At 42.1% G+C, this 17,789-nt stretch overlaps 3 protein-coding genes across 3 annotated transcripts in view; 1 reads left to right on the top strand and 2 right to left on the bottom strand.

The window, feature by feature from the left end:
* The window catches only part of LOC121549179 (arf-GAP with SH3 domain, ANK repeat and PH domain-containing protein 2-like), a 57,470-nt gene extending 56,464 nt beyond the window's left edge, over positions 1-1,006 (bottom strand). Inside the window, 1 exon segment of the mRNA XM_045210263.1 lies at positions 581-1,006. Within this exon segment, the coding sequence (XP_045066198.1) occupies positions 581-712 (132 nt within the window). The 5' untranslated portion in view covers positions 713-1,006.
* A 394-nt stretch (positions 1,007-1,400) lies between these two features.
* On the bottom strand, positions 1,401-5,887 carry e2f6 (E2F transcription factor 6). Its single transcript, XM_041860902.2, has 8 exons — positions 5,415-5,887; positions 5,251-5,312; positions 5,026-5,069; positions 4,558-4,807; positions 4,148-4,300; positions 3,720-3,834; positions 2,240-2,396; positions 1,401-1,941 (listed from the first exon to the last, which is right to left on the bottom strand). The coding sequence occupies exons 1-8, from the start codon at positions 5,757-5,759 to the stop codon at positions 1,904-1,906; spliced, it is 1,164 nt and encodes a 387-aa protein (XP_041716836.1). The 5' UTR covers positions 5,760-5,887; the 3' UTR covers positions 1,401-1,903.
* Positions 5,888-5,997: 110 nt separating this feature from the next.
* mboat2b (membrane bound O-acyltransferase domain containing 2b) overlaps positions 5,998-17,789 on the top strand; it is a 54,671-nt gene continuing 42,879 nt past the window's right edge. Inside the window, exon 1 of the mRNA XM_045210264.1 lies at positions 5,998-6,633. Coding sequence (XP_045066199.1) covers positions 6,547-6,633 — 87 coding nt within the window. The 5' untranslated portion in view covers positions 5,998-6,546. The remainder of the gene's footprint in view (positions 6,634-17,789) is intronic.

Raw genomic sequence — 17,789 nt, forward strand, 5'->3', positions numbered from 1 at the left:
CCACTGTGTATTAAAGGTGTGGTACTACTATTCAAGTTTGTAAAGGGCTCAAGTCTCTTTAACGTGTGGAAGTGTCCACACACTGTTTTCAAAGTGGAACTGCCTCATAGGCATTAGGCAAACAGATAAGATAGCTTCCTCACAACCAGGTAAAGCATTTTTGCATGAGTCACAGAGGTCATTGTAGCCTACAATAATTACATCTTTACAAAGGAATGTTCAACAAAAATGTTGGTCTATAGGTTGCTAATTAGAATTGGGTTAGAATTAAATAGCCTATAAACTAGGGTGTTTTATGAGCACTTGTTGGTGGACACTTTTGGGGAATGGCATGGGCGAGGTTCAACACAAGTAGGTTAAGAAAAAAATGCTTTGCTTTCGCAGAGGAAGTCTTTTTCCGTTCCTCTTTTGGTTTCAGAGGTTGCATCCGTATCAAATAAATATGGAAAAATTCGGTTACTTTTTGCGTAAATGCTATCCGTGCGTAAAGGCGCACATTTGATTCTAGGAAAACCTTTTAACAATTTCAAGTCAATTACAGTATATTACTACTTTTCATACCGCCGTGGCCTACACCCACCTCTTCCAATGCTGCCACGGCGTTCCGACAATGCGACATCCGAGTGGTGAAGTTTGAGGTTGTGGGCGCTTTGTAGTCCTCCTTAGTTTCGGCCACAAATTCCGTGACCGTGATCAACTCCGGCGGCGGCATCTTAGCGCACTTTAAATGCGTTTATGTCTATAAAATAAGTTATATCCCAATCCTTAATTAACAGTTAAACAAAAAAAAGTTTTAAAAAATGCGATTTATAATTCAGTGTGCCATAGGATTTGTTAGGCTACTCCTAGTTTGCCATTCCGCGTCGATCCACATAGTCAAAACTACAGTAGTGAAATGTCCCTTTATTTGTGGGTTATCCTTGTGTCCAAGAAAAAAATACTACAATATTCCATTATTACAGTTTGTCTTAGCCCACGCAACAACCTGTACTGGTCGCATAGTCAGTGGAGCGTCAACCGGAGTATAAAAAGGGGAGGGACGAACGGGGTGAATTGGCATGTTTGGGCGAATGGGAGCGCAGATGGATTCCCCTTTCCACAGTTGGCTTTCCAAGACTCACTAGCAATGACAGCTATTACAAACTTTGTGTATAAGGTGGCTCAGGTCTACGCCATAGGAATGGCAACTATTTATGAAATATTATTTATTACATTTCAAAATGGTGTACCCCGTAAATAGAAATATAGCCAGGATGTTGCACATTGATATAAGTAAAAAAAACTAAGGGTTAGATATTTGTTTTTATATACAAGTGAGTTTATTCATAGGATGCATTGGAAGTGTTTTCTTAATAAGTAATAACAGATTATAGAAAAAAAAAAACATTAGAAAGACAAACAAAAGTTGAACTTTTAATAGGGCATTCAGAATAGTCAGATGAAAAAATAACAAAAGCAAAGAACATACACATCATGTTCAAATCCACTACAGTACATCATGATACTGCTTGGAGAATTATAATTTCTGTACATAAGCATGTGTTACTTTCTAATGACTATAGCTGTCACATTTTGCACACATTTTAAGATGATTTAAAAGTACATTATTACAGTAGTAGTGTACTGCAACCACACAACTCACTTTAGTAAACTCAAAACTACATGTATAAAAATAAAGCTTGTGATTTCATGACTTACGTGCACTTTTTACAATGAAGTCATACATTCCTCCACTTACTTTGCTTTAATCGTTGGCATTTTACACAGATTTTTTGTTTGTTTTTTTATGACAAAAATGGCCTCTTCCCAAAGTGACAATGTCAGGATGTGGAGTCCAAACAGTGAAAAAAAAAACATCCAATGAGGACAATGTGACAGTGCAGCATGCTACCATGACGACAGACTATCCACTCTGTACAGCATTCTGTGATGCAGAGGCCCCTACAGAAAGAGAGCAATTAACAGTTGATTTGTTGACCACACCAAAATGTCTACTTTCATAACTTTCTTTTTGTGAGAAAACTGACCTCATTTGATACAGTATCCCCCAAGCCTATTTTAAAGTAAACAGCTCTCTCTGCTGTTTGCAGTGGGGAACACACTCAATGTTCCAATCCAATCATGGCATAATAGGACATCTCAAGGTACTTTACATAGTTGTAATTAAATGTCTGGGGCACCTAATATAGCTTAGCAATTGATTAATTTGATTGATTGAAAAGCACAGCTGTGTTGTTACCTGTGTGCAGAAGCATGGTCTTAATCCTGCTCTCCTCCAGTGATAGAAAGCCTGATGTCTTTCCACTTCCCTGTGTGTCACGTGGAGGCCCATCCATCTCACAGGTCAGCACTTTGATTGGTCCCCTGCCTCCCTTCAGGTGGATTTGGATGCCATCCTAAAATGGAAAAAATTCAAAGTGATTAGTTCAGCCAATCAACATCAGACTAATTGGTTTCGAATTGTACAGATTCTGAAACTGTTTATCAGTGCATCATGAGTGAATGCGCATGCATGTACAGCAACAGAGTTGTGTTCACTGGGCACAAAACAGAAGAAAACGGTCCAAAATGGAGAGGTACTACGTGAACTTGTCCAATAAGAAACACACATTTTAGTTGCACAACGGTTTGCTACTGTGTTTCCTAATGAACACGATCAAGGTCTGTAAAAGCTCACACACACCTGTAGGATTGTCAAACGTTTTCCTGCCGACAGTACTTAGCACCTCTGAAAAGTGTCGGCAGTCAATTTCTTTTGTGTTCACACAGCAAAGACCTTGAAGTTGTCAGCCACTCAGCCTTGTTAAAATACTCCAAACCAGAAGGCGGCAGTAGCGTTGTTACTAGTCAATGTTAGCTATAGCTGCACTAATGTTGCTACTGTTGTAGAAAGCCTTTGTTGATACTAGCCAGATGGCCACAGCTAGCAAGATGACAAAGAAACAATTTAATTCACTCTCCATAATCTCGTAAAGCCCATAGATACATTTTTAACTAGCTGGCTAACGTTAGCTAAATTGTTAGCATGATTCGCTAGCTAGCTGTTGTGCTTGCTAAGTAAAGTAAAGACGCTGCATTTACTCTCGGCAGCCAGCTACAGACAGCTGCTTCATGGAAACAAATCAATTGTGATTGAATTGCAATGTTACTAGCTACAGTGGCCAGATAGCTAGAGTAGTAAATCATTTAGTGTTGTGTGCATTGTGCTGCACTTATTACCACCCCATTCGTTTCATATGAAGTGTGTGTGACTGCCTTGCTCAGTTTGCAAGCTAACGTTTGCTAGCTAGCTAACTAATAAGTGCACATTAGCAAACCTAACTCAAAAATCCCTCCTCAAGCACAACACTCCTTAGACTTCAAAGATGAAGGTTTTAGTTAGAACAAGTCTGATAAAAAGGGTGGATTAGACAGGAAAAAGTACCCTCTTTCTTCCTTATTCTTGTCACTCATGTCGGCTCCCCCACATGGAGGTCAGTGCTCTCTAATTGGCTCAAAGTCAAGTTGTCGGCCACTGCCGAGCATTGCGATTCTACAAGTAGAAACGGCAGTTTCGTCAGTACCAGGTTGGTACACAGCAGGTACGTATTTTGTTCTAGCAAGAGAAGGAACGGCCTCCTACTGTGATAAGTACCCATCGGCAGTCTATCCGCACTCAGATTCTCCGTTGTTTGATGCTTAAAGCAGGGTTGCAGTTGGCCCTCCAGGGCTTACTGTACCTCCTTGGGTGTGGGCACCTCCAGCTTGGTCTCCTCCGGGGCTTTGATGGCAACGACTGTCTGTTCCTGGAACACCTTGATACCACTGATGTCACTGTGGGTCACGTAGGCTAATGTGCAGAGGGAGTTAAAGAGGATACAACAGCAGGAGGATACATAACACACTTGTACTTTAGTAGAGACTGAGGTAACTGAACCAATGTTTGGGCACAGCGTGGTTCATTCCTGATGATTGTGAACTGAAACATAGGTTCATTCACAATTGCACTTTCTCACATGGATTTTACAATGGTGGAAACTTCCTCCAGCCAAAGCCTATACCAATCCTATGCTTTTAAATCCATGATGGCGAGTGTGCAAGTCCACACTTCTGGAAAAGGTTGGAGAATGGTTGGTGAAATGTACTGTATGCGTTTCTAAAAGGATATTCTATGTTGTCCAAGCTGTCGGTCATGTCAAAGAGCTGCTGGGCACAGGTCTTGATGAGCTCATCCAGACTCTCCTCCACCGTCTTCAGGTTCTTAAGTTCCCGCTGAAGCCTCTGCTTCGGCCCCACAAAACTGGCAACTGGACACGGACCTCTGGGGAGGGAGAGGGGGAAACCACACGGATCAACCCCTTGCAACCATGCAGAAAACTTTTGTAACAGAACATGAAAATGAGTCTTTCTTATTGGACAAGTTCAGGTAGTCCCTTCCTATTTCAGTCTGTTTTATTCAATTTGGTGCCTAATGAATACGACCCTGCATGAACACATCCTGTCAAAACAGACACATAAGCACAGATGGTGGGAGCACAGACTGGCAAAGAGCCGGTGTGTTCAAGCCGTACTACTCACATCCACTTGATCTTGTTGGCCGATTGTTTCTGGATGAGCTTGATCCCCTCCAGGCAGTTGGTGACGTCATATACCCTCCGCTTGCGTGTGTGGAGGTTCTGTGCTGCAAGGTTGAGGTCCATGACACCATGAGGGGCGCCACTCATTAGCCTTAGGAACTTCTTGGTCAACAGAGCCAAGGATAGATCGTGGCGGACAAATCCCTTCCTGATGTCCGGTAACACTGTCTTGGGTTCAGTGGAAGCACTGACTACAGTAGGAAAAAGGTACAATATTGCTTCAAGCCAAAAAAAGATAATTGATTCCACGTTATCTGATTCCCAAATTGTACCCTATCCCCTATATGGTTTACTAAAGGCCCTGGTCAAAAGTAGTGCACTATATAGGGGATAGGGTGCCATTAGGGACGCACTCATTGTCCAAGGCAGGGAAGCGGCATTCTTTTTCAGTAATGATGATCACCCATACCTTGTCTTGTCTTTGTCTTGGTGCCTTCAACCAGTTTACGGAACCTAGAGTGAAGATGATACAAAATAACACCATCCACTTAAACAGGCCTCGTTGTTTTCATTCACCTAGAGCGGTGTGTAGAAGTGCACAATGCAAGTGTGCCAGTAGTTAAAAACACAAAAGGATGAATGCTTATTATTGCCATTTTTAGCCTTTATACAGGCTAGAGTGCTGCAACCTTACCTAGATGCAGATGGTGCTGTCTCGGCCTGACTCTCATCATATTCTTCTTCAACATCGTCATTCTGTAAATAAAATACATAGACAGGGGTTGCTAAAAGTAAAAACAACGACTTAAATGAACGCAGTAAGAAAGCTGTCGATCAAAGTGATGAGAGCATCCTCACGTGCGTAGCCGAAGCATCATCATCCACGAATTCCTCTTCGTCAGAAGAGTCCTCGCCCCACGGGCTGATCAGACTCAGTGGCCCGTCAAGGTATGGGGGCATTATAGGAATGGCATCCTCGCTTATTCCGAGAGGTGTTATGTGGTCTGTCAGAAAGTGGTCTTCACATATTATGTGATCCTCTGTTGAATCCTCCTTCTCCGTCTCTCGCAGTGCGGCAAGCCACACTTTCACTCGAGCCTGGGCCTTAGGTAAATTGAAAAACCTCTTGGAAGGTCGATTCGGAAACGCTCCTTTATTATTGTCGCTTCGATTAGGACACCCCTGGACCACGCATTTCACCATGGTCAAATGTATGCGGCTAACACCAGCTACATTCGAACGTTTCGTAGCTAAATAAAATATCACGTTTGTTTGTTTATCTCAAATTCACGTTTCTTGGACAGGGAAAACAATTTAAGGCCGGAAGTTGGCATCACGTGATGATGTTCAGCCAACGAAATTCTTAGAAACGGAAAGGAAGGCAAATTGCTCGTATGATTCTATGAAGTAAGTTGTAGTTTACGATATTGCTTTGCCTCCACCTTCAGGACTGGGGGTGAATAACAGCGATACTGCGAGGGGACAGCAGCTCAGCATCTTATTTTGCGTTCAGTATGCGCGAGGGATACGCGGGAGCAGAGCTTCATATTGAGGACCTGCGCTTAATATAACATTTCAGTATGCTATTTCTAAAGAAATGTTTTATCTTTTAGACTACAGGAGAAATTAAATAACATGAATAAAAAGTAGCCTATTTCAACTGGAAACTGAGAATTAAAGATCCACTTAGCCTTTTTATTATTTTAATTCAGTGGCACCAACGCCTATTTAGTGTAGCCTATAAATGGGAATATGTTGCTGATATTGCCGCAAACCATTGCCTAGAGCGGGAATGAGTCGAATCCTTCCCCGCCCAAATTATGGTTGATTTAGGAAGTATTTCCGCCTAAAACGTGCTGTAGAGCAACCGACAGCCAGTAGTGGCCAGCAGCAAACAGCAGCTACAGCGGTGGATGTAGTCGGGGCGAATCGGGGATCCACTCTCAGAGGGGAAGGGGAGTAGAGGGACTCTCTCAACATTCACTGAATCATGGCTACTGAAACAGTGTCACCGGCATGCACTGGATCCAGTTTGCTGCAACCCATAAGTGAAATCATCAATCTCCCTCTCGACCAGGTAAATATGCAATTCCTTGTTATTTCTAGACGCTTTTCTGTTGTATTTCTAGAATTCCGTCGCATGTCCAAAATCGCAGCAAAACCAACATTGTGCAGCCAATTATTTGATTCTCCACTATCAAACAACGAAGATTGGTATTTTTCGCTCAGAGGAAATCATGAATTTGGATTGCTTTGATTCAATCGCGGTTCCACGGGTTATTTCAACACGTTGATGCCATATAGGCATAAGCGCACATTTCGCAATGATTAAATTAAAGGCTCCTTTTAAATGTCACACAAAAATGTCACGTTTAGTCGACAATGAATCTTCGGCCAGCCTTTCAATTAAGTCGTTTATTTGAACAAAATGTACCGCAGGTTTTTGTGTTCAGAATGTAGCCTGTCTACAAAAATCATATATTTGGATTCACAGCTGACATTGTCCTCTTACTGATCAGGCTATAATGGCTGCGTTCACACAGGCATCCCAATTCTGATCTTTTTTTCCACCACCACCAATCACATCAGATCTTTTCACATAAGATATGTTTTCAGAACTGATCTAATTGGCCAAAAGTCCAATTAGTGGGGGGAAAATTTTTCAGAATTTGCCTGTCTAAACTCAGCCAATGTTGGCAGTTTTATTTTATGCACAAAAGAAATGACACATTTTCAGTAGCCAAATCAGAGCTGTGGAATAGGCCTATGTGTATTACTGCCAGTGCCAAATCAATCTGTATTTATCATACCTTCAGTTATTACCAAAATTAGGCAATGTATTCATTGCAATGGTTTTCACATAGGTTTAGGCTATGCCCATTCTGATTACCTATATGAAAAAGATCAGTGGAAAAATCTCTCATAATATCCCACATGTCTCTTTCACATTCATAACCAACCAAGTTTGAGTCCATGCTCATTTATGCCATGCAGCTCATTCATATAGCTAATACATGAAACCCCAGCTACAAACTTGAGTTAAGTGCTGTAATGAACTAGGTAAATGATGGTAAGAGGGAGGCTCTCTCAAGAAGTAAGGTCACGTCACGTTTGCATCCCAAATGGCACCATGTTCCCTATGTAGTGCACTACTTTTGACCAGAGCCCTATAGGCGCTATATAGGGAATAGGGTGCCATTAGGGAGACACCACACATCTTTGGGATTGGAATCCTGCCTGTTATTGGCCAAGCATCAGCTGTTCCCTCTGATTGCCTCCTTGTCATAAATCTGTGAGAATTAAGAAATGTTCTCCCCACTCCTGGCCTGTTTGCCACTTTAAAACCTAGGTGGTTATAGTATATTGCCTAGTGCTGCATGACCTCTTTGTTTACAATCAACACACCTTGTTCCTTTTCTCACACCCTATGAGCCCTGGTCAAAAGTAGTATAAGGGAATAGGGTACCAGTTGGGCACAATCAAGAGGATGTATTGTTGTACTTCTGCTTTCTCTCAAACAATACAAGAGACACTGTAGTTGCCAGCAAATGCTCCTACAGTATTTATGAAGGGAATGTGAACGCAGCAGTGAGTCGTCTGAACAACTGTCTATTCCACTTAACTCCTCCATGTGGAGAGGTATCTGGTGTGCTTGTTTGGTGACTACATTGAGTCTGCTCTATTGAGGATTCACTGAGTATGTCCATTGATCTCTGTGGTACAGCTTTGGCTCTACGTACTGATGGCCTACCTTACAAACTGTTGCTTCATACTCCCTCGGATGTGTTGCATTTATATAGAATGATCTTTCTATAATGCTTATCTTTGGCCTCTTTGTACCTAAACCTAATTGTGACAGCCACTGTCTTCCAGAATACCATCAAGTTATAAATGTATAGCTGCTGATCAACATTTATTTAATGGTCTCTTTCCCTTCTCTCGCTGATGGTAGATCTTTCAGTTGTCTCTGATGACAGAAGTTGTTACTAATCTATTAAGTGATCTTGTTCTCTAGGCAGGCAGTAAAATGAGCCCTGGGTCTGCTACGGATCCTCTAACATTACTCCCTCTTCCATAGACACTGGGCTGTAGTTACAGCCTGCAGATCCGTGGCTCGCCAATGCAATGCAAAGATGCCATCTACGGACTGTAGGCCCTAGACTGAGGTCTGTTCACTGTGTGGTCTGGGTCATTTCACCACTCCTCAATGTTTAGAGAGCTCCCTGACTATTGGACTTTCCTCATCAGATGGTGATTCTCCTGTACTGTATTGGCTGTAGATGTTTGCTGGTTAGAAGATTACTTTATTGTCCATTTACTACATTCTCCCCAGTAGACATTCACTGATACAGTACATACAGTACATATTGCTATCAGGGTAGGTAGCGAGTGACTTTGCCCACTGTTGTCTTGTAGTAGGCCTTGTAGATGGATAGGGAGTATTACTCCTTTGGCCCCCCAGTTCAGAAAAAATGTAATGTGTGCCTTCTTGCTTCATTGCTGTAGGGATAGGATGCAGGATCCATACAATGATATCCCATTTATTTAGCCTACAACAGAGGTTGTAGATACCCAAATTAGTTTTTTTTTCTTCCTATGTCACCTTGAAAATAACAAGTGTATCAGATATCCATATTGACTAAAATTCTCTCGCTCTCACTCTCGCTCTCTCTGACTTCAAGATGATATTTGCCTGAGAAATTCCACAGCAATGTAAGAGTAATTGAGTCAGTCATAGGGGCTGCGGTACAATCCATCAGAGACATTTCTTATGTTCCCCTAGTTACAGTATGGTGTTTTAATGACATGCTCAAGTGATGTTACTGTGGAAACGACTTGCTATAAGCTAGAAACAGAAGTGAAAGAACCAAAAAATGAGCGTCTCCAGGGATCTTCCTGTGGTCTAAGCCAGTTTTACTTCAGACTTCTCCTATGAAAAGAGACAGGCTGTGTCCCAAATGGCACCCTATTCCCTTTATAGTGCACTACTTTTGACCCGAGCCCTATTGGCACTTAATAGTGTGCCATTTGGGACACAAACACAGTCTGGTTTTTGCTTGGCCATACCCAGCAACACTGTCATAGTAAGCTGATTTAGTGTAAGGGATTTGTCCAGGGGGAAAAGGGTATCTGCAGCTATAAGTTATAGGCCTCCTAGCTCTTACTGCAAACCCTGGCCAGGGGCAGAAGACTTCTGTAATATCAAAGGGGTAATAACACTTGGGCATGTCAGAAGACATGGACTGCGTTCTAAATGTCACCCTATTCCCTACATAGTGCACTACTTTTGACCAGGAGCCTATGGGTAAAAAATACTGTACTATATAGGGAATAGGGTGCCATTTGGGACGCACAAACATATTCCTGCCTAGCCCCATGGAATCCCCCCCATCACCCTGTGCAGATGAGCTGCTCCAAGGATGAGCCATGGACTGCGTCCCAAATGGCATTATATTCCCTATATAGTGTACTACTTTTGACCAGGGCCCTACATAGGGAATAGGGTGCCATTTGGGACGCAGCCATGCTCTGCTCAGGTCTCTGAGACTCCCACATTCTCAACCAGAGTTCACTTATTCATTGTGGTCTAAAAGGCTAAACTGAATCTAGATGGGCACTCTAAGCTGCTTAATACGGTTCCAGAGCTGTGGTTTAATGGTTCTGCTGTTTCAATGGAAGTGTATTCCCTATGGGCAAGTTCCATTTACACCTTTGACTATGGTGGTATAGAAGCAAACTTGGGTTACTGGTACTTTCACACATGCAGCACAATTGACACATCCTGAGTGTGAGATGCGTCACAAGCACTGCTGTTGAACTATTGCAGTGAATATTTTAGCAAGCAGATGAGCTTAAGCTTATTGCATTAGCTGTGTGTGTGTCTGTGTCTGTGCAAGTGCATAAATGTGTTTGTGTTTGCGCATGAGAGAATCTTTTGTGCCAAGCCATAAATGGTGGTGTTCCCCATCAAAATAGTTTTTGCCTGAGTTTGCTGTCCAACACCCTGGTAGCGCAGTGAGAAGGAATGTGCTCAAGGAGTAGACGAAGGCTATCTGGCACAGTGACTGCATCCCAAATGGCAACCTATTCCCTGCATAGTGCACTACTTTTGACCAGACCCCTATTCCCTATGGGCCCTGGTCAAAAGTAGTGCACTAAATAGAGAATAGGGTGCCATTTGGGATGCAGTCACTGTGTGACCTTTACATAACCACGGGAATGTAACCAACTAAAGGCAGAACATGGAGCTAATAATGCTGACTGCTCATTTTAACAACTCCACTCAACACAATTAAGTCATACAAAATTTTACTGTGCGTGAAGCTTCAAATGCATTCTGCCATTACTAATGTGATAGGTATTTTAACATGACTATTTTATTCAACAGAAAAAAACCTTTTGATTTAATAAAATATTTAATAAGTCGTCTTCCTCAAATGAAGGAGATGATAACGCAATCTTTGCGAGAGGGAGCCCTGAGTTAGCCTGCCTGGGAGAAGGTTAGTTCTGAAGGATTCGTTGCCATAGTAATTTACCTGGCTAAAAGGAGAGCCACTTTCGTGGTACCGGTTATCCCGAGTTGAACTCAGAGTTAACCAAAGTTACATCGCTAAGTCCTTAAACCACGTACATAGTATAGGGCTCTGTTTTGCTCGTGCTTCTTTGTAAACAAACACACGTGACAGGCTCAAACAGCTGTTTTGGGAAACTAGTACAGTACAAGTAGTACCGGTAAGCTTCATAATGAAAAATCATCTAAAAGGCCAAATGATGAACGCGATCTGCTTTATCTATTACCTAGTGCACAAGATGACTGCAGGTATTTAAAAGGACCAATATTCAAATGTCTTGGAAAATCATACTGAGGGTATTTCGAAATACCCCAGGATATGGTATATATACGGGGTACCGCCCAACCCTACTCTGGAAGGACAATGGCTGCGTCCCGAATGACACCTTATTCCCTATTTAGTGCACTACTTTTGACCTGGGTAGTGCGCTGTGGGGATATGGTGCCATTTAGGATGTAGTCTATAAAGGACTGCTGATGGGACACCCCCCGTCTCAGTGCCCTGGCCCTAATTACTACAGGGACCATGATCCTCTGGGGTTATTATGGCTGATGGCTACCTGACGGTATGGGAGCGTTAGTGCACTGGTCCAAGAAAGGTATGTGTCGTCTGTGTGTTCCTGGTCGCACACGTTTTTGTGTTTTTAGGGCACCTATTTATTAGATGGATGAGCTAATTTATTGTAAAACATTGAGGATCATTCAGAACGCTGATTCAGCTTGAGGCTATGCTGCTTTATGCACAGACAGTATGTTACGTTTGGATATACATATAAGCCCAAGCTAGCTACATTAATCTGAAATGGGAATCTCCCATTTACTCCAATGTTCCTTTTTCTGATAAATTAAACTAGAAGTGAAACCATGACATAGTGTAGAACAGCATGCCCCTGCGTTAAGAAGTCCTCTTATGTTGAGGAGCTAATTAATTTAACAAACCTCTTGGGATTGAGAATCTCTATGATGTAGCAAGTGGTTTAGAGACAGCCATTGACCCTATATTACTCAGCATTTTCACTCACATAGAGGGAGGGAAATATTCTGAACAAAAATATAAACGCAACATATAAAGTGTTGGCCCCATGTTTCATGAGGTGAAATAAAAGATCCCAGACATTTTTTATACGCACAAAAATCTTATTTCTCTCAAATTTGGTTCACAAATTTGTTTACATCCCTGTTAGTGAGCATTTCTCCTTTGCCAAGCTAATCCATCCACCTGACAGGTGTGGCATATCAAGAAGCTGATTAAACAGCATGATCATAAAAAGGCCACTATAAAATGTGTAGTTTTGTTACACAACACAATGCCACAGATGTCTCAAGTTTTGAGGGAGTGTGCAATTGGCATGCTGACTGCAGGAATGTCCACCAGAGCTGTTGCCAGAGAATTGAATGTTCATTTCTCTACCATAAGCTGCCTCCAACATTGTTTTAGGGAATTTGGCAGTACATTTACGTTTACATTTTAGTCATTTAGCAGACGCTCTTATCCAGAGCGACTTACAGTTAGTGAGTGCATACATTTTTCATACTACGTCCAACCAGCCTCACAACAGCAGACCACGTGTAACCCTGCCAGCCCTGGACCTCCACATCCGGCTTCTTCACCTGCGGGATTGTCTGAGACCAGCCACCCGGACAGGTGATGAAACTGAGGAGTATTTCGGTCTGTAATAAAGTCCTTTTGTGGCTCCCTAGTGCGTGGGCCTTGCTCCCAAGTGGGGGGGGGGCTATGCCCTCCCAGGCCCACCCATGGCTGCGTCCCTGCCCAGTCATGTGAAATCCATAGATTAGGGCCTAATGAATTTATTTCAATTGATTGATTTCCTTATATGAACTGTAACTCAGTAAAATCATTATAATTGTTGCATGTTGTGTTTTTATATTCTTGTTCAGCATAGATATTAATCTTACACGCAGTCTGCCCACTTCCAGGCAATCTACCCCTGTGGCTAAGAGTTTTTATGTGTCAATCAGAACCAAGATTTAGTGGCTGGATATAATTTCGTACAAACTGACTACACCGGCCACGTGCGTGTGTCCACCATTGCGCACATGTTGATTTTGTCCATCCACACCAGACGTGATCATGATACACAGGTTAAAATATTAAAACCAACTGTGAACCAAATATATTAATTCGGGAACATTCATGGACATTTAGCTGTCTTGCTATTGCTAGTTCATTTTTCCTGTGAGATGAACATTGGGTTGTTATTTAACTTTTTCTCGATCTTTGTAGAATTATGCCCCGAAAACATACAAAATTGTGTGTTTCTCTGACTATTAACTGTAGAAAAGCTGGGCATCGAGCAATCCCTTTCTGAACCAATGCATTCTAACAGTCAAATACATTTCATATACAGTGCATTTGGAAAGTATTCAGACCCCTTACCTTTTCCCACATTTTGTTACGTTACAGCCTTATTCTAAAATGGATTGAATTGTATTTTTTCCTCAATCTACACACAATACCCCATAATGACAAAGCAAAAACAGGTTTTTAGATGTTTTTGCAAATGTATAAAAAATTAACTGAAAAATCACATTTACTTAAGTATTCAGACCCTTTACTCAGTACTTTGTTGAAGCACCTTTGGCAGCGATTACAGCCTTGAGTCTTCTTGGGTATGACACTACAAACTTGGCACACCTGTATTTGGGGAGTTTCTCCCATTCTTCTCTGCAGATCCTCTCGAGCTCTGTCAGGTTGGATGGGGAACGTCGCTGCACAGCTATTTTCAGGTCTCTCCAGAGATGTTCGATCTGGTTCAAGTCCAGGCTCTGGCTGGGCCACTCAAGGACATTCATAGACTGGTCCCGAAGCCACTCCTGTGTTGTCTTGGCTGTGTGCTTAGGGTCGTTGTCCTGTTGGAAGGTGAACCTTCGCCTCAGTCTGAGGTCCTGAGCGCTCTGGAGCAGGTGTTCATCAAGGGTCTCTCTGTACTTTGCTCCGTTCATCTTTCCCTCGATCCTGACTAGTCTCCCAGTCCCTGCCGCTGAAAAACATCCCCACAGCATGATGCTGCCACCACCATGCTTCACCGTAGGGATGGGGCCAGGTTTCCTCCAGACGTGACACTTGGCATTCATACCAAAGAGTTCAATCTTGGTTTCATCAGACCAGAGAATCTTGTTTCTCATGGTCAGAGAGTCCTTTAGGTGCCTTTTGGCAAACTCCAAGCGGGCTGTCATGTGCCTACTGAGGAGTGGCTTCAGTCTGGCCACTCTACCATAAAGGCCTGATTGGTAGAGTGCTGCAGAGATTGTTGTCCTTCTGGAAGATTCTCCACAGAGGAACTCTAGAGCTCTGACAGAGCTCCAATCGGGTCCTTGGTCCCCTCCCTGACCAAGGCCTTTCTCCCCTGATTGCTCAGTTTGGCCGGGCGGCTAGCTCTAGGAAAAGTCTTCGTTGTTCCAAACTTCTTCCATTCAAGAATGATGGAGGTCACTGTGTTCTTGGGGACCTTCAATGCTGCAGAATTTTTTTGGTACCCTTCCCCAGATCTGTGCCTCGACACAATCCTGCCTTGGAGCTCTACGGACAATTCCTTCGACCTCATGGCTTGGTTTTTGCTCTGACCTGCACTGTCAACTGTGGGACCTTATATAGACAGGTGTGTGCCTTTCCAAATCATGCCCAATCAATTGAATTTACCACAGGTGGACTCCAATCAAGTTGTAATAACATCTCAAGGATGATCAATGGAAACAGGATGCACCTGAGCTCAATTTCGAGTCTAATAGCAAAGGGTCTAAATACTTATGTAAATAAGGTATTTCAGTTTTTATTTTGATCAATTTGCAAACATTTCTTAAACCTGTTTTGTCTTTGTCATTATGGGGTATTGTGTGTAGATTGAGGAAAATATTTTATTTAATCCATTTTAGATAAGGCTGTAACGTAACAAAATGTGGAAAAAGTCAAGGGGTCTGAATACTTTCCGAATGCACTGTACGATATTGCAATAATAATCATTTGGTTGTGTTTATTAAGGTCTTAGGTAACATTAGAATATGAAAAAAAGCATTTTCATTTGTTTGTTACTGAAGGCTATATCTAAAAACAAAAAAAAACACAACACCACAATTCAAGTGTTATACACTATCAAATAAATTCCTTATTTTGTTAAGGCATGTCTTAAGAAACATAAAAAAAACTAATAAATTGTATTTCAAAAGAACAGAATAGCATATTTTACATCCTCGTTTAGTGCTCACGTGTAGAATTGAATAGCGGCTGTAATATTTTACAGAAAGTATTTGTTTTGTTGTTTGGCAAATGTTACTGTTTTAGAAACCTTAAACCTGCTCTTTCCGATAGGTTATGAAATAAAAACGTCTTACCTGCATGAAGGATGATTGGGAAAAAGTCGATTTTTGGTAAGCTCTGTTCCCTTTGTCAATTACCCAAGCTGCACTGCAGTCTCTTCCTTCACGATGCACTTGATAAGACTATTGTCAATTGAATCTTGTCTTTTAAGCTACATCTATAGTTTAGGTGTGGTTTCGATGGGCCATTGTCAGATGGCAGCCAACTGTTGGGTGAAGGAAGGGCAGAGGGCAAAAATGACATGTCCTCTTAACTGCTAATAACACAAACTCTGTTTGGGGTATCGAAATTTGAATAATACAGTGTGTTGACTAGACTTGTATCGGAAAAGTCAAGGAGAGTGGGACATGACTTTGAAAATGGCAGAGTAGGCTAATTAAAATGTTAAATTCATAAGACGCTTTTGGTGTTAATCAACAGATAAAAGGGTAAACCTAGTTTTTAGTTATCTATGATTAATCTCTCCTTATTCATGTTTCAAATACCCACGTGTGTTTTGTATGCTCTTAAAAACCAATGAGGAGATGGGAGAGGCGGGACTTGCAGCGCGCCAAGCATCTCAAATAGAACCAAGTTCTATTTTAGTGCTTGGTTACACAGACGCCTGTTGAGGTGCGCGAGCAGTGTGGATGAAATGATTGAATAACATGTACATGTACGGGTGTTAAAGGGGTTCAAAACCTGGCACACTTGTTTATAATCAATCAGTGTATATGATTGGGGACTACTATAACCCTCAATTTGAATAATCAACATCATCTGAGGAGTACTAGTTTTTACAAATCAGTTCTTTAGTTTGATCATTTTCAGGATTTTTCCTTGCCTACTGTGCTCTGTGTGTGACGTTATGTTCTGTGTGGTAGCAGGCCTATTTACATAGGCGTTTTAATCTGCTCACTGATTGTACATGGCTGCCAGTGGGCCCCGCTGTTTCACCTACAAAAGCACATCAAATCAAATGTTATTTGTCACATACACGTGTTTAGCAGATGTTATAGCGGGTGTAGTGAAATGCTTGTGCTTCTAGCTCCGACAGTGCAGTAATATCTAACAATGTCACAACTTATACCCAATAAACACAAAACTAGTAAGGAATGGAATTTAAGAAAATATACATATATGGACAAGCAATGACAGAGCGGCATGGACTAAGATACAGTAGAATGTTATAGAATATAATGCAGTATATACAGTGGGGGGAAAAAAGTATTTAGTCAGCCACCAATTGTGCAAGTTCTCCCACTTAAAAAGATGAGAGAGGACTGTAATTTTCATCATAGGTACACGTCAACTATGACAGACAATGAGATTTTTTTTCTCCAGAAAATCACATTGTAGGATTTTTAATGAATTTATTTGCAAATTATGGTGGAAAATAAGTATTTGGTCAATAACAAAAGTTTCTCAATACTTTGTTATATACCCTTTGTTGGCAATGACACAGGTCAAACGTTTTCTGTAAGTCTTCACAAGGTTTTCACACACTGTTGCTGGTATTTTGGCCCATTCCTCCATGCAGATCTCCTCTAGAGCAGTGATGTTTTGGGGCTGTCGCTGGGCAACATGGACTTTCAACTCCCTCCAAAGATGTTCTATGGGGTTGAGATCTGGAGACTGGCTAGGCCACTCCAGGACCTTGAAATGCTTCTTACGAAGCCACTCCTTCGTTGCCCGGGCGGTGTGTTTGGGATCATTGTCATGCTGAAAGACCCAGCCACGTTTCATCTTCAATGCCCTTGCTGATGGAAGGAGGTTTTCACTCAAAATCTCACGATACATGGCCCCATTCATTCTTTCCTTTACACGGATCAGTCGTCCTGGTCCCTTTGCAGAAAAACAGCCCCAAAGCATGATGTTTCCACCCCCATGCTTCACAGTAGGTATGGTGTTCTTTGGATGCAACTCAGCATTCTTTGTCCTCCAAACACGACGAGTTGAGTTTTTAGCAAAAAGTTATATTTTGGTTTCATCTGACCATATGACATTCTCCCAATCCTCTTCTGGATCATCCAAATGCACTCTAGCAAACTTCAGACGGGCCTGGACATGTACTGGCTTAAGCAGAGGGACACGTCTGGCACTGCAGGATTTGAGTCCCTGGCGGCCTAGTGTGTTACTGATGGTAGGCTTTGTTACTTTGGTCCCCGCTCTCTGCAGGTCATTCACTAGGTCCCCCCGTGTGGTTCTGGGATTTTTGCTCACCGTTCTTGTGATCATTTTGACCCCACGGGGTGAGATCTTGCGTGGAGCCCCAGATCGAGGGAGATTATCAGTGGTCTTGTATGTCTTCCATTTCCTAATAATTGCTCCCACAGTTGATTTCTTC

Source organism: Coregonus clupeaformis, chromosome 33 (assembly GCF_020615455.1).
Source record: "Coregonus clupeaformis isolate EN_2021a chromosome 33, ASM2061545v1, whole genome shotgun sequence".
Taxonomy (NCBI): Eukaryota; Metazoa; Chordata; class Actinopteri; order Salmoniformes; family Salmonidae; genus Coregonus; species Coregonus clupeaformis.

What these genes read in the sequence shown, in the direction of transcription:
- e2f6 (XM_041860902.2), bottom strand. Translation starts at nt 5,759, where the DNA reads ATGGTGAAATGCGTGGTCCAGGGGTGTCCTAATCGAAGCGACAATAAT. An exon ending in CAAGACAAAGACAAGACAAG is followed by an intron (nt 4,808 to 5,025) that starts GTATGGGTGATC and finishes TTCCTACTGTAG; the next exon opens with TCAGTGCTTCCACTGAACCC. An exon ending in AGGTGCCCACACCCAAGGAG is followed by an intron (nt 2,397 to 3,719) that starts GTACAGTAAGCC and finishes TTTCCATTTTAG; the next exon opens with GATGGCATCCAAATCCACCT.